This window comes from Sus scrofa, chromosome 15 (assembly GCF_000003025.6).
Source record: "Sus scrofa isolate TJ Tabasco breed Duroc chromosome 15, Sscrofa11.1, whole genome shotgun sequence".
Lineage (NCBI taxonomy): Eukaryota > Metazoa > Chordata > Mammalia > Artiodactyla > Suidae > Sus > Sus scrofa.
Window position 1 is genome coordinate 110,692,747 of NC_010457.5, and position 23,235 is coordinate 110,715,981.

General features: G+C 41.6%; 2 protein-coding genes across 11 annotated transcripts in view; one reads left to right on the forward strand and one right to left on the reverse strand.

Annotated features, from left to right (window-relative positions):
• On the reverse strand, window positions 4,323–13,278 carry LOC102167165. Its single transcript, XM_021074736.1, has 3 exons — window positions 13,080–13,278; window positions 12,665–13,018; window positions 4,323–4,835 (listed from the first exon to the last, which is right to left on the reverse strand). The coding sequence occupies exons 1-3, from the start codon at window positions 13,276–13,278 to the stop codon at window positions 4,687–4,689; spliced, it is 702 nt and encodes a 233-aa protein (XP_020930395.1). The 3' UTR covers window positions 4,323–4,686.
• The window catches only part of CREB1 (cAMP responsive element binding protein 1), a 67,490-nt gene continuing 57,056 nt past the window's right edge, over window positions 12,802–23,235 (forward strand). For 2 of the 10 annotated variants that reach the window (XR_002339129.1, XM_021075306.1), the window contains exon 1: window positions 12,840–13,030. The gene's annotated coding sequence lies outside the window, so the exon portion shown is untranslated. Of the gene's footprint in view, window positions 13,031–23,235 lie in introns of all 10 variants that reach the window. The other 8 variants (XR_002339131.1, XM_021075309.1, XR_002339130.1 and 5 more) reach the window with 7 other exon arrangements.

The following is a 23,235-nucleotide window of genomic DNA, read 5'->3' on the forward strand; positions in this document are numbered from 1 at the left end:
GAGGTGTGAATATCTCTTTCAATTGTTTTTTTTTTGTTTGTTTGTTTTGTTTTTGTCTTTTTAGGGCCACACACTCGGCATATGGAGGTTTCCAGGCTAGGGGTCGAATTGGAGCTGTAGCCATTGGCCTATGTCAGAGCCACATCTTCGACCTACACCCCAGCTCATGGCAACACTGGATCCTTAACCCACTGAGTGAGGCCAGGGATTGAACCCGCAACCTCATGGATGCTAGTCAGATTTGTTTCCAATGAGCAACTACAGGAACTCCTCTCTTTCAATCTTAATGCTCAAGTTTTCAAATCCAGGAAAATACCTTCAATAGTTTTTCCTCTTAAGATCATCTTTAATTCCTTTTTAAAATAAGAATTTAGTTTTATCAAAGTTATACATGCTCAAAGTTTACAGACTCAACAGCCCTCTCACTGAATATTTACCATTCCCCGAGAGAGCCACTGTGAATTTTCCAGCAAATTCTTTGGAATTGACCTCCAAATCTCTACACAACATTTTAATTGGTAACTTGATATTTCTGCTTTAGACATTACTTGCTGAGTTTTCATTATGGAAATAAGGATTTATTCTCCTGCTTCTATGTACCCGCACCACATACATGCTCCTTTCACTATGTATCATAACTTTAACTAGGATAATAATGAGTATTTACATTATTAGGACTTTGTATTCCAGTTAGATTTGAGTCATATAATAACTAGGATTAGTTTTCCTTTCCTGCCAAACTTTTTGTTTTCCCTGGAGTTAATAATTGTATTGCTCTTTTTGTTTACCTAGTTTCCTAAGCACATACCACTAATTCAAAACTCTCTACTGCTTGCTTAAATCTCATCTCAAATACATTCATACACATCAGACTTTGTGTTTGGTTGGTTAGTTGGTTGGATAGTTTGTGGGTTTCTCTCTTTCATGCAGAATCATTTCCTTAAATATACTGGAGTACCCCCAAACAGAGGTCCTTTCTCCGTATTTCCCAAGATAGAAGGACTGAATGTATTTTAGTTAGCAGCTTGTTAGCTGGGTTTATGACTTTTAAATATTTGAACAAATGTTCTATAGACCTCACTTTGTACCCACTCTTCTCCCACTCTGCCAAGTCATTACCCTTCCTCCATCCATCCCATCTTCTAAATATGTGCTGAATTCTCTCAACAGCTATTATCTGCTTTTCTGTTCTTTTTGCCCTCAAGGAGTTGTATAAGTATCTTATTGCTGCTGTAACAAATTATCACAAACATAATGTCTTAAGACAATACAAATTTATTATCTTACAGTTCTGGAGGGTCTAAAGTCCAAAATCAGTCTCAGTGGGCTAAAATCAAGGTATAGGCAGGGCTGCATTCCTTCAGAAAACTCTAAGGGAGGATTACTTCTTTGCCTTTTCTAGATCCTACTGGCATCTGCATTCCTTGGCTCCTGACCTCATTCTCTATCTTCAAAGCCAGAAGCAGAGCACTTTCCATTTTTTTCCTCTCTCTCTCTGACTCTAACTCTCCTGCCTCCCTCTTTACTTTTTTTTTTTTTTTTTTTTTTTTTGTCTTTTTAGGGCCACACCCACAGCAAGTGGAGGTTCACAGGCCAGGAGTCGAATTGGAGCTTAGCTGCCAGCCTACACCACAGCCACAGCAATTTGGGAACCGAGCCTCGTCTTCGACCTACACCACAGCTCACAGCACTCACTGAGCGAGGCTAGGGATCAAAACCTCAAACCTCATGGTTCCTAGTCGGATTCGTTTCCGCTGCGCCACATGGGAACTCCCCTCCCTCTTTACTTATGAGGAACTTTGTGATTACAATGGGCCCACTCAAATAATCCAGGATAATCTCCCCATCTCAAAATCCTTAACTTAATCACTTCTGAAAAATCCTTTTTTTTCAAGAAAGATTACATATTCATATGTTCCAGGGATTAAGACATAGTATCTATGAAGGGACTACTGCTCTGTCTATCATATGGGTTTATACTTTTCTTACTCCCTAAATGTGGGATGTCAGGAATGAGCAAAGTAAAAAGTATGTATTCAATCACCTTGCCTGATCAGGAGCTCAAATTGTATGCGTGCTGTTTTCAATCCCTGGACTCTTCACGTATCTTGTTCTCAAATAGATATGATAATAGTATACAAATAATAATAGAAATAACCAAATATCACTAAAGCTCTTAATCTATACATATGATTAGGATAGGTCCCAAAAAATGTTTTAATAAATACTGAGCACCACTGTTTATGAGATAATTTGGCAGGGAGTTCCCGTTGTGGCTCAGTGGGTTAAGAATCCAACTAGTATCCATGATACAGGTTCGATCTCTGGCCTTGCCACGAGCTGTGGTATAGGTCACAGACTTGGCTCAGAACTGGCGTTTGTGTGGCTGTGGCGTAGGGCATAGGGCTGAGGGCTGTTTTTAGAACACCCATTAAAAGCCTCCAAATGGACCCCTAGCCTGGGAACTTCCATATGCCATATATGCGGCTCTAAAAAGACAAAAAAAAAAAAAAAAAAAAAAGAGAGAGAGAGAGAGAGAATATGGCAGAGTAGAAATCAGAAGAAAATGAATAAAAGTGGAAAACAGAACAAAGGAATGGGAAAAAATTTTTAAAGGAGGTGCTTAGAAGATTATAAAATATGCTCATCACTCAGTAATATGGGGTCAACCACAGACAAGAATCAGAGATGGGAAGTGAAAGGCAATATCACATGTGGAAAAAAACTAAATCCATTCCCAATTCTCAAACTTACAGTTTGATATTGCACAAGTCAACCAGGTATCTTGGTTGTACAGCTGAAGAAGCTGAAACCCCAAAAAAGTTATCTCAATTTAAATTAGCAGATATATAGGAAAGACCCCAGGAAGACATCTGTCACACTGCAGTTGAATGTTAATTGAATCTGAAGCAGAAAGGGGCACTAACTGAAAACTAGCATTATGGCATAGGTGATGACAACATACAAAGCCAACAGATAGAACGCAGACTAAAAGAAACTGATCTTTCCCATTTCTAAAAATATGGACTAGCCTAGTCACAAGAAAATTCACGAAATGCATGGGTGTGACTGCAGATATTCTATAGAAATACCACCTTTTATCTATTAAAAAAAAAACTTTATTGAATTTTTTCCAATCTGCCAAACACTATATTAAGCATTAAAGATATAGCAGTGAATAAGACTGACACAATCAATGCCCTCACAGAGGTTACAGTCTAGCAGGAAACTAGACAATTAAACAAATAACAACAAGTAAATGTGATAGTTGCTTTGACAGAAACGAACACATGGAATCCAAGCACCTAAACCAGACTGGGTGTTGGTATAGGATGAGGAATTAGGTAGGGCACTCAGAGTTCATTAGCTTTAAAGCTCAGCTAAAGAGTAGGAATTAGTGAAGCAAAAATGAAAGGGGGTGGTTAGGCAGCGTGTTTCAAGGAGCATACTCCTTTGCCTAGGAAGAGTGACAAGGTATCCTGGAAGCTTTTTAGCCTAATTCTTGTGCCGTGCATGAAAATGACAATAGAACCAATATGAGAAGAAAGTGCTGGGCTATGATGCTGCTTTCAGAATCACTCACAGTGATGGAATTATAATTACTTTGCTTTCTTCTCAAAGCCAATTCCCTCTCCCACTTTTCATTCTACACCCAGGCAGTAGAGCACAGTGGCTAAGAGTGCAGGCTCTGGAGCCAGGTTAACAGCCTGGTTCACAATTGGACTCTGCCGCTTCCTAGCTCTAAGACCTTGGAGACATTTCTTCACCCCTCTGTGCTTCAGTTTACTCATCTGCTAAAGTTCCCATTGTGGCTCAGCAAATTAAGAACCAACATAGTGTCCATGAGGCTGCGGGTTACATCTCTGGCCTCACTCAGTGGGTTAAGGATTCAGCATTGCCACAAGCTGTGGTGTAGGTCACAGATGCATCTCAGATCTGGTTTTGCCAGGGCTGTTGTGTAGGCCGGCAGCTGCAACTCCAATTTGACTCCCAGCCTGGGAACCTCCACATGCCACAGGTATAGCCGTAAAAAGAAAAAAAATATATATATATATATAAAATAAAATAAAATGTTCCTAATATTAATATTTTTCTTGCTGAGTTATTATAAGTATATATATATAATATATATAAATATATTATATTATGTTAGTTAATAAGTAAGTGGAAAGAGTTCCCATCATGGCCCAGTGGAAACGAATCCGACTAGGAACCATGAGGTTGTGGGTTCAAACCTTAAGCCAGTGGGTTAAGGATCCGGTGTTGCCATGAGCTGGGGTGTAGGTCACAGACATGGCTCGGATCTGGCGTTGCTGTGGCTGTGGTATAGGCCAGCAGCTGCAGCTCAGATTAGACACCTAGCCTGGGAATCTCCATGTGCCATGGATACAGCCCTAAAAAGCATAAACAAACAAATAAATAAAATGGAAAGTGTATAGAACAGTGCCTTGCACAAAGTAAAGACTCAATAAATCTTCACTTGTTGCTGCTCCTGGTTTTATATGCCAACCACTGGCTTTTTGTAATTTCTAGGAGGATAAGAGGCCATTTGACTTTGTTTACATGGCATTGCTTTTAGTCACAAATAAGACAAGAATGCAGCAATACTAGTAGCTTACCATTTTGTCTTCAAAATAGAAATTAAAAGCAACCAGAATTTTGCTGATCCATTCTCCAGTTCTGACTCTAGGACATGGGAAGATCATAAAGCTTCAAAGAAGTCTTCATCTCTTTCAGGTTATATGGAACTGAGACAGAGATGGCAGAGAGTGTGGCCATGTTGAAACCAGGCCCCACAAGAAGGCAATGCTTTAGTGGACCCACCATGATCCAGGCTGCAATACAGAAACAATATTAACAGGTGCATAAGAAATGAGTAGGCTGAGGGAGACCGGTTTATGAAAACCAATGCCAGGAGATGGGGAGTTCCTGTCGTGGTGCAGTGGTTAACAAATCCGACTAGGAACCATGAGGTTGTGGGTTCCATCCCTGGCCTTGCTCAGTGGGTTAAGGATCCGGCGTTGCCGTGAGCTGTAGTGTATGTCACTGACACAGCTCGGATCCCGCATTGCTGTGGTTGCTGTGGCTCTGGTGTAGGCTGGCAGCTACAGCTCTGATTGGACCCCTAGCCTAGGAACCTCCCATATGCCACGGGAGTGGCCCAAGAAATGGCAAAAAGACCAAAAAAAAAAAAAAAAAAAACCAAAAAAACAAAACACCAATGCCAGGAGAATAACATTAAATCCAGAATTTCAACTGCATCCACTAATAAACATTTGAGCGCCAGCTGTGGATAAGACACTGTCCTAGATGTTAAGAATACAGCAGTGAAAAAAGAGACAAAAGTCTCTGCAAACACAATAAATGACCTAAGTATACAGCACACCTGAAAATGATAGGTGCTACGGAGAAAAATAAAGTAGGAAAAGGAGGTAGAGCAAAAGCGCAAAGAGAGAGGTGGGGTGTAGGGTGAACAATTTTCACCAGGGTAGTAAGGGAAGGCCTCATAGAAATTAGGATGTTTGAGCAAAGAGTTGAGGAGCCGAGGAGTTGGAAACATCTGGAGGGAGCAGCCCTAAACGGAGAGAACAGCCTATGCAATGTCCTTGAAGACAGCGTGTCCAAACTGGTCCAGGAACAGCAAGGGGGTCAACAGGTTTGAAAAGAGAAAGGCAGGGGCAGAAGAGCTGGAAGGGAAGTCAGAGGCCAAATTGTAAGATTCACAGCTTTTTCTGAGTGAGATGGGGAGCTACTGGATAATTTTGATCAGAATCATGGTGTGGTTGGCTTCACAGTTGAAAAGGATCACTCTGGCCCCTGGGCTAAGAATGAAGGTTAAGGGGGATTAATATAAAATCCTAATCAAAGCTAACCGTAGCTTAGACCAAGGTGGTATCAATGGAGATGGGAAAAGTGGCCACATATTTGGAAGACAAAGAAACAGGATTTGATGACAGATAGGATGTGGGGTGTAAAACAGTTTTTGGGTTGGCCTCAGCAACTGGAATGATAGAGTTGCCATTAACTTAGCTAGAGAAGGCTGTAAGAGGTTTTTTAGGGGAGGAGAGATCAGGAGTTTAGCTTTGGACATAGCAAAATGGAAAGGTCTATTAGATATACAGTTAGGGATGAGGAATTTCCTGGATATATAAGACTGAGTCTGAGACTAGCTACTTGTGAGCATATTTATCCTATCTAATGCCATGAGACTGAATGACATCACTAAGAGAGAGTTCAAGGACTGAGTTCTGGGACATTCCAATACTAAGAAGGCAGCAAGCAAAGAAGATTGAGAACAATGACCAGCAGTGCAGGGCAAAAAAATCAGGAGAGGGAAGCGCTCCGCATCACTGAAGAAACAAGTGTAACAAGTGAAGCAAGTGTTACAGGAAGGAGGGAGTGATCCACTGTGTCAAAGGCTGCTGATAAAGTGAGAGGAAGCCTGAGCACCTGCCATTGGATTAAGTAACATGGAGAGCAGTTTGGGTGAAATGGGGTGAGCAAGAACTAGTTGGAACATATTTAACAGAAAATGAGAGAAAAGCAATCAGGACAGTAAATACAGACCTCTTTCAAGGTTATTTACTGTAAAGAGAACCCCCCAAAAGGGGGGGTGGGAGAACAATAGCTAGCGGAGAAAGAAGTTGAAAGTTTTGTTGCTGTTGTTTAAGGTAATTGTAAGACGCAAGGTATTAATTTATATAGGTAACTGTAACTGGTAAACAGACCAGAAATACATCTAACGGATCAGTGCTTTCTCTTCTCTGTTGGAAAACTATTTGTAATTAAAGTCACAGGATTACTTCGTGAGTCCTGACAACAGCCCTGCCTTGCCTTGATTTCCAACCGTGAAGAGCCTCAAGCATTCATGTACACTGCAAGGGAATAACTGCTAAGTAGACCAGATGCTGAAATCAGCTGGGCAAGCGACCTCTCCCTTGCACAGTGCTGGAGAAACTCTAACCATTCATTCATTCCTTCATTCAAGAAACATCACTGAGCACCTACTATGTGCGAATTGCTAGGAATGTAAGTCCAAAAAACCAAAACTGTGCCTTTAGGGAGCTCATGGTTCAATTAAAGGATGCAGACAAGCAAATAAATAGTTCTGTTGTAATGTTAAAAGAGGTACGTGTACATATGAGGGACAAAAATTGAATTAAATAGTTAACTGTTTTAGGCTAATTCCCACCCATCCCCTTTTTTTTTCACTGCTATAGAGATGTTCAGGATTTTAATTGCTTCCAGCAATACTTACAGATATTTGTTACACCAAGATTTTAGGAAATTTTACCATATAAGAAGGAAACCTATTATAAAACCTCTTCATTTTAACTGCAAAAGCAACCAAGTAAATAAATCTGAGCAGTATGAACCACTAGAAGACATGTGAGTTGGAAATTCATTCAACATATACTGAGCACCTATTACATGTTAGGGTATGCTTCCAAGTGTTTAAGATACATCAATGAACAAGACAAAGACATTGCTTTTCAGCACATGTACTTTAGCAGGGGAGACAGACAAGAGTAAACTTTAAAAAGAAGTAAAACAGGTATACAGCATATTTGAAGGCAATAGTGCCATAAAGGGCCGGGGAAGGGGTAAGTGGGTATCAAGTTGAAATTTTAAGTTGTTTTGGTCCAGGCCTCAGTGAGAAAGTGACATTTCAGCAAAGACTTGAGTGAGGTGAGGGAGTTAGCTCTCTTGATAACAAGAAAAAGAGAATTTTAAGCACTGAAACAGCCCCAGGGTGCTAAGGCAGAACCGTGGCTGGTGTATGGCAACAGAAGAAGTAGAGGAACTTCTTAAGAAGCAATTGCGTATTCCAGGTAGGAGATGAAGATATTGCAGACCCAGCTCCTTTGCAGTGGAGGCAGTAAGTAGTCAGTCTAGGGGTCTATTTTGAAGGTACAGCCAGTAAAATTTCCTACAGGAACAGATGTGGAATGTGAGAGAAAGGAAAGTACTAAAATCCTGCCAAATTTTTCAACCTTAGCAATTAATATGGGAAAGGCTAAAGGTGAAGGTGTGAGGGGGAATCAGTCCAGACTTGGACATTCTGAGTTTGAGGTGGCTATTAGCCATGTCTATAGCACCTAGAATCCGCTTGGCCTCCTTACCTGTGGGACCTTTCACCACTTATTTTGTCCCTGTTGCCATGGCCAATCAACCTCAGGCAGTAACCACCCCCAGTAGTGCTTTGCCCAGTAGTGCTTTGCTTAGCTCAGGTCACACATCACAACGCAGGTCTGTTCGGTGCCCACACAAGATCAAAGTATGTGCATGTTGCAGAGAAGGGTAGTGTTAGCATCCACTAACTGAATCTAGACCTCCCCTCCTGGCTCATTTCTTTGCCCTACACTCATCTCTCTAGGATTGCACTGCCTAATAAGATAAGAGCACAGCAGTCTTTGCCTCAGATTCTGCTTTCTGGGAGAACCAAGTATAGGACAATATCCAAATGGAGGTGTGGGTAGATAGCAGTTTAAATGAGTTTGGAGTTTGGGCAAGTGATTTGGGAAGAAGATATAATTTTGAGAGTTGTCAGCGTGGGCACTGTATTTACAATCACGGGACTGGATGAGAGCACAAAGGGGTAAACAAAACAGAGAAATGTCAGAAAGAGGAGGAGTTGAGGATTTTATTCTAGTACTTTTGAGAGCAGAAACAATGTTTATTTGCTGCTATGGCTCCAGTTTTGTAGTACAGGGCACAAAGTAGGTGCTCAATAGGTATTTTTAGAATAAGTAAAATAGGTCACGATGGCCTTGGGGTTAGGTAGAAAAACAAATGAAGTCATGCAAGGTGATGAACTAGAATAGGCAGGGTTCATAGAACTAGAGTACACAGTGAGGGTGAAAATTAGGTTCAACAGAGGAAGCAAGAGAGAAAAATAACAGGAAAAGGAAGCCGTGGTTAGAAAAAAGCTCTCAGATACCACTTTCTCCTTGAAGCCTTTCATAATCATGAGACTGTCCCCCTTTTTTGGACCTCTCTCAAGGCACTTATCTATCTTGTCTACCTTATACTATGTTAACTAGTATCCATGTGCTTGTCTCTACTTTCATCTCCCCAATATCAGCCACATTTTCCAATTGAAAAATTGAGTCAAAAATGGGAATAGCTTCCAAGTCCCAGAGATAAGGACGAATGCTAAAGCTGGACGCTTCTAGTTCATCTCTATGGTTTATGAAGATTTCAGAGCAAATTCACGAAATTAGGAGACTACAATTCCAAACCTCAAGTATATCCAAAGAGTATAGTAAAATAACCTGCCCTTGAATGACTGGATGATTGAATGAATAGGTGAATGAATAAAGGTGAGGACAGAGGCCAGAAGAGCAGAAGTCAGGAGAATACATGATTTAAAAACTGTCTGAGGCCCACTAGTCTGTCAGTAGGGCACGAGTGATTAGGGGAAGTAGGCCTGCAGTCAGAAAGCACCTAGGAAGTTAGCAAAGTAACTAAGACATGAAGAGGTACGGCCTAAATGAAGGTCAGTGTGAATAAAAAGGAAGAATATAAGGAAATTTTAAAATAAAAAAATTACCATATGTGGCAATAAGTTAGGTTATGAGTAAATAATTCCAATATTTTGGTATCATGTATAGGGTTAGAGTGAGAACAAGAGCAGGAAGATGATAAGCTCAATTTTGAAAATGTATTTGATGCAAGGGTGAGATACATAAATAAAGCTAGAAATAGGCAACATCTTAATTAACACTTATTACATGTCCAACATTGTGCCAAGTACACTTTCCATGAATGATCTCATTTAATTACCACAATAACACTATGATGTAGGTGCTATTAACCTTCTTTTCACAGATGGGAAAACTGAGGCACAAGAGTGAAGAATATGCCCAAAGTCACACAGCTACCAAGTAGCCAAACCAAGATTTGAACCCCAAAAATATTAAGAAATGTTGCCTGGGACCACACAGATATTCATTACTTGTTCAACAAATATTTAACAAGCACCCCTACATTCTAGACATTATACTAGGGATGAGAGGGGAGGAGAAATACTGGTGGTGAACAAGACAGACACGGTCCCAACCTGCACAGACCTTACATGGACATTAAACAAATAATTACAAGTATGATGAATCGGAAAAGAAAGTGTTGTTACAGTTAGATAGGAGGAATGGGTGACAGAAAAGAATCCCAAGGGAACTAGAATAGCATGTATAAATATTTTGAGGTGAGTGCCTACAGTAGGGAAGAAGAGAGAAGAGTCTGGAAAAACTAAAAAAGACTAATATGACTGGAGTACAGAGAGCTAGGAGGCTGAAAAGATAATGGAGGGCCTGGTCTCCAGGATAAGGATTTAAGATTGTGTTCAGTGAGCAAAAGGAAGTTACTGGAGGGAATCAAGCAGGGTAGTGACTTGGCCAGATCTGTATCTGTTTAATAATACTGCTTTGGCTACAGTACGGCAAATAGATTAGAATAAGCCAAGAGCAATTTTGTAGGACCTGGGTGGTCCTACAAAGACCAAGCAAGAGATAAAGGTAGCTTAGCTTAGACTTGAGTGCAACGAAAAAGTGGTCATAAGAATGGAGAGAAGCCACAAATCGAATTTTTTTAAGGTGGTCTAAATGATTCTGATGTGTGTCAGAGGTATCTTAGGTTTTTTGCTTTTTTTTTTTTTTGGCTTTTCTAGGGCCACTCTCTCGGCATATGGAGAGTCCCAGGCTAGGGGTCTAATTGGAGCCACCGGCCTACGCCAGAGCCACAGCAACGCAGGATCCAAGCCGCGTCTGCGATCTACACCACAGCTCATGGCAACGCCGGATCCTTAACCCACTGAGCAAGGCCAGGGATGGAACCCGCAACCTCATGGTTCCTAGTCGGATTCGTTAACCACTGCACCACGATGGGAACTCCTCTTAGGTTTCTGAAGAGAGTAGATGGATAGGATACCCTTTACTGATCCAAAGGCTATGGAAGGAGAGTTTGGAAGGAATATGATATACAGGTTGAGTCTGACATGCCCCAGTCACCCAGATCAAAGTGTAGCAAAGGCAGTTAGAAACATGAATCTACAGCTCAAGAGCAAGATCTCAGCTTGAGTATGAGTTGGACAGTTTTTGGCAGAGGGCATTTGAAGATACTGGAAAAGGATGAGATCTCTAGGAAAGTGCGTATGGTGGGTCTCAAGAAGAGTGCTCAGCTTAGCAGGATTGCCGTATTGAGGAGGTGGCTAAAGGAGAGGCTGTCTGTTTAAAAAAAAAAAAAAAAAAAAAAAAAGAGGTAAAAGGAAAAACTATAAGAGTGGAGGGAAGAGCACATTTGGAGGAGAGAATGGGCAATCGTATAAAAATGCCAGAATGAGGTCTTGAAGATGATGACTGACGCTTGTCTGGGAAAATTCAGAGCTGCTTCAAGGGTGTGGTAACAACAGAAGCTAGACTGGAGAGGAGTGGGACATGAGAGAACGCCCATGGGATAAGAGACAATTGCGTGTGGAGAGGGAGTTAAGGAGAGGTATCTTAAAGAAATGAGAGACTTAGCCTCGTTCAAGTACTAGACAGAAATGCCAATAGAGAAGGAAAGGTTGACAATAACGCAAGGAAAGGGGAGTATTCTTCAGCCCAAAGAGAGTGCAGGAGGGGCTCTAGAGTACCAGGCTAGGGAACTCTCACAGGAAGTCAGTACGGGGCGGGGCCTAGATTTGGATACTCTCTTGCTTCCTGAAAGATGTTTGCTTTAAGAGCCAGAAAGAGCTATAACAGACATGAAACCCCGGGGAGAGAACTGCCGGTTTCAATAAAAAAAAGGATAATGGAAAGTCAGTATCATGGTCTCGGGTGACCTCTGCGAGAGCAGTTTCAGTAGCTTCGAGGCAACGGCAACGGAAGTCACGCTGCCGGTTTAGAGAGGGAGTAGGTGGCGAAGAAAAGGGTGCAGCGGGTGCAAACCAGCGCCGGAGAAAACGGGTTGTGAAAAGACAGCGACACGGGATGGTGCGGGGCGGGGCGGGGAGGAAGGGAAGACATTCCGAGAGTGTTAAAGAGCAACCTCGGTCAGAGCAGGTCATAGCTAGGAGGCCAAAGATGTGACCGACGGGCCTGGCCACCCTCGCTGCCGCGCTAAACCCCGCCAGGCGCGCGAAGTCCCAGAGCTTCTGCCCCCCGAAACAGAATAGCCCCACTGGCGGCCGCCAGGTTTCTCACTGGATTCTCAGAGCAGAGCCAGCCAGCCTGCCCACAGAGAGGGAAAACCCTCCCCACCAGGACCCACGACGCCCGTGGGCAGGACCGGGTCAGCGCCGCGGCCTTGAGGCCCATCGCCCGGCCGAGGCCCCAGGGGTCAGGGGCGACCGCAGAGCCGCAGCAGCCTTCCTCCCCGCCTCGCAGGACTGCGGACCCGGAGCTGCGTCACCCTCGTCCCGGCAGCGTCTGAAAGTCCCCGAGCCGGCGGTGCTCCGAAGCCCAGACCCGGCTCGCCGTAGCCGCCCTAGAACCCGCCGCTTACCGCCGAAAGGCAGCCGGCGCGGGGGTTTCCAACAAGCCGTCGACACCCCTCGGGAATTCCCCACCCGGCCACACACAAGCCCAACTTCTTCCTGCAAATTTCCGCAGCCGGTTTTATCCGTCTATACCCAGCGAGGAGACGTAGACCACTCCTCCCCACCCTGCCGCCCGCCCCAGCCCACCTTCTCCTTCCCTCATCCCGCGGAACCCCTCCGCCGCGCCCGAGGGAACCCGAAGGTCTTCGGCAAGTTCCGCCTCCAGAGCGGAGGGCGGGGCCGCTCGAGCTCCACCGGGCCGAGCTCGGCTGTTTCCGTGCGCGGCCGCTGCGCACTCGGCACTGGGCGGCGCTGGCTGGCTCCCTGGCTGCGAGTCCTCAGTCGGCGGCGGCTGCTGCTGCCTGTGGCCCGGGCGGCTGGGAGAAGCGGAGTGTTGGTGAGTGACGCGGCGGAGGTGTAGTTTGACGCGGTGTGTTACGTGGGGGAGAGAATAAAACTCCAGCGAGATCCGGGCCGCGAACGAAAGCAGTGACGGAGGAGCTTGTACCACCGGTAAGAGGAGCAGGAGGAGGAGGCAGGAGCCGGAGAGAGCCGGGGGGACGGAGGGGGGACGGGGAGGCGCCGGACACCCGCGCTCGGGGCCTTCCCCTCGCAGGAGGGGCCGCGGTAAAGATGGAGCCTCCGCCCGAGCCCCACACCATCGCCGCCGCTCGCAGCGAACAAAGAATAATGGCGGCGGACTGGAGCCAGCGGCGGCCGGGGCGGCAGCGACTCTGCCTGCAGCCAGCGGCGGCGCTCATGGCGGGGGGCGGCGGGCGGGGTGGGAGCCGGCGGCCGGGGGTGTGTGCGGGCGGCCGGCCGCGGAAAGCTGGCGCCCGCGTTCCCGCCGCCGCCGCCGCCGCCGCCGGGCCGGGCGCGGAGCCGGGAGCCCGGAGCCCGGAGTCGCCCCGGGGGAGGCCGCCCGCGGGCCCGGCCCGGCCCGGCAATGCCCACCGCGCCGCTCGCCGGCCCCCGCCGCCCGCCTCGCCCCCGGCCCAGCCTGACCCGGCCCGCTGTCCGCCGGGGCAGCGCGCCGGGGTGCCCGCGGGGGGTGGAGGAGGAAGAAGGCGACAGTTGAGGGCAGAGGAGGTGAAGGTGCCTGCCTTCCTGGTCGCCTCCGTGTCTGCCATGCCCGCTTCGCGAGGGGAAGCGCTGCTGCGTCTGACCTACTCTCCTCTCCACTCTCTTTGTGCAATAAAGTTCGAAACCCAAGGTTTCCTCTCGTACTGTATTTTATTCACGCCTTTTCCCTCGGCTCCCACCCCACTGGGAAAATGCTGTTTTCTGTGCTTTTCTGCTTAGATGAGGCGATGAGAACTCGCGCTTTTTAAGATAATTTTTGACTCTTTGCTCACCCTCTTTTTTTTTTTTTTAAGTTAGTAGTCATGGAAATGCATTCTTTGGGGGAGGAAGGGGGTGCTAAGAAAAACATATTTGTAATAACTTTTTAAAAACTGTTGGGATCTTGTAAAAGGGAAGCTGATGTTTGAGAACAAGTTTCGGTTTTAACCCTTTTCAATAAGGTTAATGCTCACTTGAGAGCTATCATTCTGAAACACTTCGTTGAAACGAATATTAGGCGATGTACTTTTGTTTTACATCACTTTTTTTTTTTTTTTTTTGGCCTGACGTGCCTTTGGCGTTGGGTCTTCAAGATCTACCCTCGAACCCCTACCGTGTTTCTCACGCAAATAAGAGATTGGTTAATACTAATTCTAAAAATAGGTATCTAAAAGTATCCATTATCTGTCTCCTGTACTAGGTAACCCCAGCCTCAGACCGACAATAATTTAAACCACAAGATTTATTTTTTCTTTGCCTGTTAGGGAAAAGGGACAGCAGAAAAGTCATTGACACATCAAAGATTAAAAGACAATTTTTAAAGGACCAGAGATATGACCTATTTAAGTTTGTCTTACTTCCCTTCTTGAGAAGTTAGAATTTCGTGCTAGCCTTAGCTTGCTTCATTTCTGCCTTCTTAAAGTTAAGTATAAAAGATGCTTTTCGTCGCCAGCTATTGAAATCTTTTACACTCATTTCCTAATTTGAAAGTAAAGCCAAAATGGTTATTTTAGGTGGTACAAAAGACGAGCTCGGATTTGTTTTCAAAATATCTGTCACAGTGTGATAGAATTGTGATTGATACAAGGTTTCTTGTTAGGAATAAATATTGTTAGTAGAAGCACTGTCTTCTGATTTTCTCTATCCAAGTCACTTTTGCAAAACCTGCCTTGCTGTATTGCAAGTCTTTAAAAAACCACATTAACATTTTGTCATTGCCAAGAAACTTGATTAAGAAGATATAATAAAGAGTTTTCCCATAGGATTGGAAAGATGTTTTATTTCCAAACACTGAGGAAATTATAGGATTGATGATACTGTAGATTACTGGTTTTCCTTAAGAATTTTTCTGCAAATCCGCATAACTTGGGAAGAATTTTTTTCCCTTTAGAGAGACAATGACTCTGATTTTGTGAAAGTTTTAAAAAATGTTTTCCGATGGGCTTTTTTCTTCAGTCTTATCCAAAAGATCTTTTAAATTTTATTTATAAATTCATAATCTGTAATTCTTAGCAATCTCAGGTTAGATTCAAACTTGTGTATTCTTTAATATTTGAATATTCATTTGTAGCTTGGTACTAAGTTGTACTTTTGTTCCCTTCCAGGGGCTAGCAAAAATTACAGTTAAATCTGCTTAAACCTTTTTTCTTTCTTTTTAATGGACATATTTAGAAAAGCATTGAGTCTGACACAGATTGAAAAATGTTAAAGGGACACTTCTTATGAAATTTAAAATTTCAGTGTTACCCCTTTTGAATTTTTTTTCCGCCGCATAAGGACCTAAGGAAACTTAGAAACCTGATTCATAAAATAGCACCTTCCTTTTTCTCCTTTCTGAAATTTATATTATTGATTAGATCTGATTAATAGAAAATGTTTCTTCATAGAGAAGTAGCTTTATTTTGTCTTTCAATCTTAGATATTGAATTTTGTTTTGGTAATAGTAAAACCAAATATATATCCCCCACTTTACTTCATTTGAAAAATCTTTCTACCTTTTTTACACAGTAGAAAAAAATGATTTACTTGTAATCTAATGCTTAAAATGTATCACTGAAATTTATAATTTCATTTATTCTATAAATATCTTACCAGGTGTAGTTAAATAGACTTGTTTATAGCCACCCTGAGACCTAATCTTGTAAGCATATCTTTCTTGTGTATAGTGTCACTTCCAGTGACCTCTCCTTTATTGAGTTAGAGCCCAAATCTGAATTTAAGGATATAGTAGATAGGGAATGGAAAAAAATGAAAGAATCTTACTCCTGTATACTCATTTTTGCATTATCACTTGTGACACAATTTGTTAGCACTTACTGTGACAGAGAATGTAGTTAATGGAAAGAGTATTGGGTTTGGAATCACAGGCCTGGGTTTGAATCCTGCTAGGCCTCTGCTATTTTGTGCCTACACTCAAGGAATTTTGGGACTTACCGGAGGTCTGGACCCCTCTCAGCCTTAGTTTCCTTATCTGTTAAATTAGAATAATACCAGCTACTTTGTAGGATTGAGAGAGAATTATAGGACTTCCTTGGGGATTCAGTTAATGACAGCTATTCATTTTTAAGCTTTAACTTCCTAGCTGTGGAAGCTTGGGCAAGTTTCTTCTCCATACCTGAGGTTCCTTGGTTGTAAGTGTATAGTATCTGTCTCATACAAATGTGGGAATTAAATATAAGTGGAAACATATTAAATGCCTGGTTCAAGTGCTCAACAAATGGGCCAGAAACTGCAGTGAATCCAAAGATGAACTACACTGTTGTGTTTCTACCCTCAAGGAACTTTGGGGGACATAATAACTAATAAGGCAGAATATATAAGCAGTCAAAGAAAAGAAATCACACTTGATGAAGATGGAAGAAAGGAGCATTATGTTTTTATATTTCCAATTTTATTTTTTAGTAAGTTCATTCAGATTCTCCGTAATTCAAAATGTAAAATATAAACGGGCAAAAAGTCCTGGGTTTTACCCCCACCCCCCAGTCATCCAAGTGTTACCAATTTCTTATGTGTCCTTTCAGAGATACTCTGTTTATACACAAGCAAATATGTTTGTGCTCTCCTCCCCAACCCCCTTTTTATTTTACAAATGGTAGTGTGCTGTATACACTCCTATATCTTCACTTCATATGGCTTAGTATTTGGTTTGTGTCAGTGCATAAAGATCTTCATTCTTTTAAATCATTTGGATGTACCTGTTAAGCAATTAGTGAGCTGATGTTATTTTTAGATCTTATGTGACCTTTAGAAGTAAAAGAATTGTCATGCCTTTATTTCTTTTTTTAATTACTTGATGAATTTATTACATTTATAGTTGTACAATGATCGTCACAATCCAGTTTTAAGGTATTTCTATCCCACACACCCAGCACATCCCCCCACCCGCCAGCTTTATGTCTTTAAATGAAAGATTTCATTTGAGTGAGAGATACGAGTTTGTGACAGGAAGTTATTGAACTGCCTCAATTATCTTTTGTTTCTGTTTTTTAAAAGTTTTAGTGAAATGATCGAGATGTACATGAAGAGGGAAGCAAGCTGTATAAGAGTTAACTCTCAAAGTGAATTTCGTCGGAATTTAAGTGTTTTGTTGTGGTTCTTATATCCCTGAACAGACTACTTCTATTATTTCAGCTAAAAAAAATCTAAATGAGAAAGATGTCATATATAGTCCAGACCTTTTTTAAGCAGACTGTTCTTATAGGATATTATCACCCAGTAATCCCGCTTAGCATTCTAGCTTTCTCCCTGAGTTAATTTTTTTACGTACTCATTAACTTATTTTTGATGATGTTCAATATTTCTTAGTGTAATTACCAGTGAGTTTTATATTTGACACCTAAATAAATGGTGAGTTTCACCTATGCGAGTGTCTTCTGAAACTTTAACTGCTTAGGTGAGTTTTTCTTTTCTTTTTACTGTGAAAGTCCTTGGTCAACCAGCTGGACCAAGTAACATTCATTTCAACTAGAGCACAAAACAAATATCAGAACGTCTTTTGTGTGTGTGTGTGTGTGTGTGTGTGTGTTAAGGCTGCATCTGCTACATATGGAAGTTCCCAGGCTAGGGGTCTGATCAGAGCTATAGCCTCCAGCCTATGCCATGGCCACAGCAATGCCGGATCCAAGCCTTTCTGTGGCCTGTACCACAGCTCACGGCAATGCCAGATCCTTCACCCACTGAGCGAGGCCGGGGGTCAAACCCTCATCCTTGTGGATCCTACTGGGTTCATACTGCTGAGCCACAAAGGGAACTTCCTCTTTCTTGTTCTTTTTTGGCTCCTGTAAGCAGCATTTCATTTAGCTATAGTACATTTTAAATGTATGCGCTGTTACTGTATTTATCTTTAAAAAACACATGCTGTAAGTTTTTTAAGTTGATTAAACTTAGAAAGTGATAACTAATAATCCAGCAGCAGAGACATCAAAAAGTCGTTATCTTTCAAAAAAAATCATTAAATGAAGCTTTTGTGATATATTTCATTCTTTCTATGCTCAAGTTGATGTTGCATATGTTAAAGCTTTTAATGTAAAAATACTGTCTTAGAATTATTTTGAGGATTTATTAGTATTTTAGTATTGTATATAAAATACTAATACATGCTATTTTTACCCAGTCAGTAACTAAAATGTTTACAAAGCACTTATCTTTATAGATTCGGGGCAGTGGAGGTAGATAATTGAAACTTGTAAAGACAGAATAGTTCTGGAGTTCCCATTGTGGCACAGTGGAAACAAATCTGACTAGGAATTATGAGGTTGCGGGTTAGATCCCTGGCCTTGCTCAGTGGGTTAAGGATCTGACATTGCCGTGAGCAGACTCAGGTCGGATCTGGCCTTGCTGTGGCTTTGGTGTAGGCCAGCAGCTACAGCTCCGATTAGACCCCTAGTCTGGGGACCTCCATATTCCTTGGGTGTGGCCCTGGAAAAGACCCCCCCCAAAAAAAGGGGGCAGAAAAGTTCTTCTGGAACATATCTGGGGGCTACCAGGGAATTAATTGATTTCTCCCGGTATCATTATATCAGTGAGTTGCCTTTTGGGGTGGAGGTGAGATCATGAACTAAAACAACAAACTGATAGAGTGAAAATGGCTGCTTGTTTTCCTCTGCCAATTTAATATATTAGTCATTATATAAAAGGTTAATCCTGGTCAACTTTCTGAAGTTGTAAGAAGTAAGTATGGTTTTTAATTTATTGTACACTATCAAATCTGTAAATGTAGGTTTTTGAGACATATTTGAAACATAAATCTCCTCTCACTCAGCATGTGCCTCTCCTCTTAATATATACAAACTCATGTCTTGTGCCCTGTTTTGTTTTGCATTCCTTTCTTTTCTTACCTTTGCCAGTCCTGACCCTATAAAGATACGTTTTGTTATTTTACGTAGTTTTGCTCACCTGTCTTCTAGGTTACCAATAAGGGGAAGTGGGGAAGGTTTATCGTTCATAATCAGGTATTTATTCCAACAGATAAGTAGAAGACAGTATTTTACATATTGAGTGATGAAAAATTACCTTTTTATATTTAATTAATTTTTAAGGCTAGTTACATGAATCTCAACAATAGTACCCCTTGTTAAACTTCTAAATAACTTGAGTTGCTTTTTCTCAGAGTTGAGGTAATAAAGGAGTTTACCATAAATGAAATGACTGTCTGAACAAATTCTTTCTGATTGGATTAATCTGGGATCGCTGAATAATCTGTCAACAGTCAAGGTTTGGAGAGTAAGAGATCTGAGGGATTGATGGTAAGTTTTTTCCTAAAGCAAAGACAAGACTGACATTTGGTTGGAGGAGAGAATTGAGAAGTTAAAATAAGTAATGACCTTGGTATCAGTAGAGGATGGATCTGAAAGCTGATTTATACCAATAGTCATAGAAAATGTCTTTCCCAAAGATTAGTGAATCTTCTCTGAAACTAAGATTTTTTTCTGGAGTTCCCGTCGTGGCGCAGTGGTTAACGAATCCGACTAGGAATCATGAGGTTGCGGGTTCGGTCCCTGCCCTTGCTCAGTGGGTTAACGATCCGGCGTTGCCGTGAGCTGTGGTGTAGGTTGCAGACGTGGCTCGGATCCCGCGTTGCTGTGTCTCTGGCGTAGGCCAGTGGCTACAGCTCCGATTGTACCCCTAGCCTGGGAACCTCCATATGCCGCAGGAGCGGCCCAAGAAATAGCTTAAAAAAAAAAAAAAAGATTTTTTTCTCCTTTCTTTCCTTTTTTTTTTTTTTTTTGGCCCGAACCCACAGCATGTAGAAGTTCCCAGGCCAGTTACCAAACTCAAGCCACTGCACTAACACTGGATCCTTCACCTACTGAGCCACTGGAGAACTCCCTCTTGCTTCAATTTTAAATCTATTCCTAATGACCTGGTTATCTGCATGTGAGGTTCTGATGATAATTATGTGACACTATAGATTTAAGTAAAAATGTCTGTGATCTAGCCAAATTTGAATAAGTTTTAAGGGTTATCCCTATTTGTGTAAGTGATTGGCAATAGGAGTCTCAGAAATACCTTGTTTTTCATCACTGAAGTGAATATTATTGCTCGTTTTGAACTCTGTACTCTTAAAGGGGCATCATTTTCTTAAAAGAATCAGCAGCTTTATTATTTGCTGTTATCAGTAATAGTAGTATGACCATTTATCAGTGTAGTCATTTATTCATTGAACATTTATTGACTATCAGCTTTTTTATAGATGGTGAAATAATCAAAAAAATTATTCAGTTGATATTTTTATAGATATTAAATGTATTTTTCTAGTTGCTATAAACAATAAAGCCTATGTATGTGGCTTTAGTACCTTCAAGGAATTTACAGTGTGGTAGAGATGACAAAAATAAGTATAAGAAAGAATGATTTCTACATAGCAGAGTATCAATTTTCACTTCTGTCTTGAAGGACCATAGAGTTTAGAAGAGAAGTTGTTCAGTAAGGAAATGTTTCGTGAGAACGATAGAATTCACATTGCATATGGAAGAATATGGAAGGTAGAAGCAATGGGGAGTATATTCTAGGCAGTGACATGGACAACAAAAATGAAGACATGGACGTAGAATGAAGATATTCACAAGTTGGTGAAGAAAGTGTCTCGTCAACTATAAATTCACACTATGAGGAACCAGTATGAGATAGGAAGCTTAAATCTTTCATGTAAGAGGAGGAATGATATAAATAGAGGAATGACATGATACATTGGACGAAATAAATACCCTGACTCCTAATCCTTTCTTCTTCCATGGTAGGTTATATTGAAGTCTAAATTTTTTTTTCAGAAACTTGGTTGAATTACAATTCAGTCTACCAACTACATATAGTCTACCAATTTCAAGTGTACAGTTCTATAGTTTTTAGTATGTTCACAAGGTTTTGTATCTATCACCACAGTCAGTTTTAGGACCTTTTCATTACTCCCAAAAGAACCTCCATATCCCTTAGCCATCACCCCTCAATCCCTCCATACCCTGAGCCCTAGGCAACTACTGATGCACTTGTCTCTAGATTTGCCTGTTCTGAACTTTGCATGTAAGTGGACTCATACAGTATGTTGTCCATTGTGATGCGCTTCTTTTACTTAACATAGTAATACTTTCAGGGTTCATCCATGTTGTATCTATCAGGACTTCATTCCCTTTTATTGCTAAATAATATTCCACTTTATGGATATGCAATATTTTATTCATGAATTTCATGGACTTTTGGACCTTTTGGCTGTTGTGAATAATGCTGCTGTGAAATTCATTTATGCACATTTTTTCATTTCTCTTGGGTTTACTGAGTGGAATTGCTGGATTATATGGTTACTCTGTTTAACCATTTGAGGAACTCCAAGATTGTTTGCCAAAGCTATGGTTCCTGTTTTTTGTTTTATGTTTTTTGTTTTTTGTCTTTTCTATGGCCGCATTCGCAGCATATGGAGCTTCCCAGGCTAGGTGTCTAATTGGAGCTGTAGCTGCCGGCCTACACCAGAGCCACAGCAAAGTGGGATCCGAGCCGTGTCTGCGAGCTACACCACAGCTCATGGCAATGCCGTATCCTTAACCCACTGAGCAAGGCCAGGGATCAAACCCACAACCTCATGGTTCATAGTCGGATTCATTAACCACTGAGCCACGACGGGAACTCCTATGGTACCTTTTTACATTCCTACCAGAAATGTATAAGGATTCTAACTTCTCCATATCCTCACCAACACTTGTCTTTTTCATTGTAGCCGTTTTAGTTGGTGTGAAGCAGTATCTCATTGTGGTTTTGATTTGCATTTCCCTAATGACTAATGTTGTCTGGCATCTTGTACTTATTGGCCATTTGTATATCTTCTTGGAAAAAGTGTCTGTACAGATCCTTTGCTCATTTTAAAAATCAGGTTTCTGGGAGTTCCCGTCGTGGCGCAGTGGTTAACGAATCCGACTAGGAACCATGAGGTTGCGGGTTCGGTCCCTGCCCTTGCTCAGTGGGTTAACGATCCGGCGTTGCCGTGAGCTGTGGTGTAGGTTGCAGACGCGACTCGGATCCCGCGTTGCTGTGGCTCTGGCGTAGGCTGGTGGCTACAGCTCCGATTCAACCCCTAGCCTGGGAACCTCCATATGCCGCGGGAGCGGCCCAAGAAATAGCAACAACAACGACAAAAAAAAAAAAAAAAAAAAAAAATCAGGTTTCTTGTCTTCTTATTATTGAGTTGTAGTAATTCTTTATTATTCTAGATACAAGTTTCTTACCATATATATGATTTACAAAATTTTCTTTCATTCTGTGGATTGTCTTCACTTTCTTGGCATGAAAACTTTTAATTTTGACAATTTCCAATTCTTTTTTTTTTTCTTTTATTGCTTGTGCTTTTTTGGTGTCGTAGATGTCATAAATTCTTATTTAATTATTACATTTTATAAATTTCTCTGAAAGTCCAGGCAAACAGGATACTATTATTTAACAAAAAATAACTAAATCTACTAATGCATTTTGGAGTTTGGTCTTCTCTCTTATCCTGTGTCCAGACCCCTTAGTTGAGTGACTGATGAAAAGAAGCAAAGGTGAAAATCAAGAAATAACAACTTTGAGTGAAACATTTTAATTCAAAGCACTCTATGTTGAGAAATATTTTTTATGAGAAAATTTATTATGTTTGTGTGGATGTGGTGTATTACTCATAAATTCTGCTGTATTTGGGGAATTTTCACACTTAGTAAACTTTTACCACGAAGGTAAAAACTTTTACCATGAAGGTAAAAACTTTTGCCATGAAAGGTAACTCTTTCATTTTTTACAGATGACTAAACTGAGCTCTGGAGAATTTAAATTTACATGCTGGTAGACCCTTTTTCGGGGCAAGAAATAATAGTAAAGCGTCATCTTCACTCTGAACATTAATAGCATTATCTCTTTAGTGAAGAAAGTTTTCAAGGTTCTAGCTTTATTGATGATTGCTAGAACTTTCTGTTCCTCAAAGTACTTAAGTTTAGGTTTATGAAAGTTCACTTGGAGGAGGTATTGTAGCCAAGGTCTTGAAAAAAGTATATTCATTTCATTATCTTACTAATCAGGTCTCATCAACAGAAAGATTACCATAAATGGCCAGCTCTTGCTTTCCTTTTTTCTGTAATTCATTGTTTCCCTATCATTTCAAAATAGGAGTTCATGGTTTTAAATCAATGTTAACTAGATAA

Bases quoted from the DNA above. Each gene is read 5' to 3' on its own strand.
- LOC102167165 (XM_021074736.1), bottom strand. From the start codon at position 13,278: ATGAGCGCCGCCGCTGGCTGCAGGCAGAGTCGCTGCCGCCCCGGCCGC. The intron at 13,019-13,079 runs GTCCCCCCGGCT...CGGTGGTACAAG, and splicing joins CGCCTCCCCGTCCCCCCTCC to CTCCTCCGTCACTGCTTTCG. The intron at 4,836-12,664 runs GTGGGCTGGGGC...TCTGTATTGCAG, and splicing joins CGGGATGAGGGAAGGAGAAG to CCTGGATCATGGTGGGTCCA.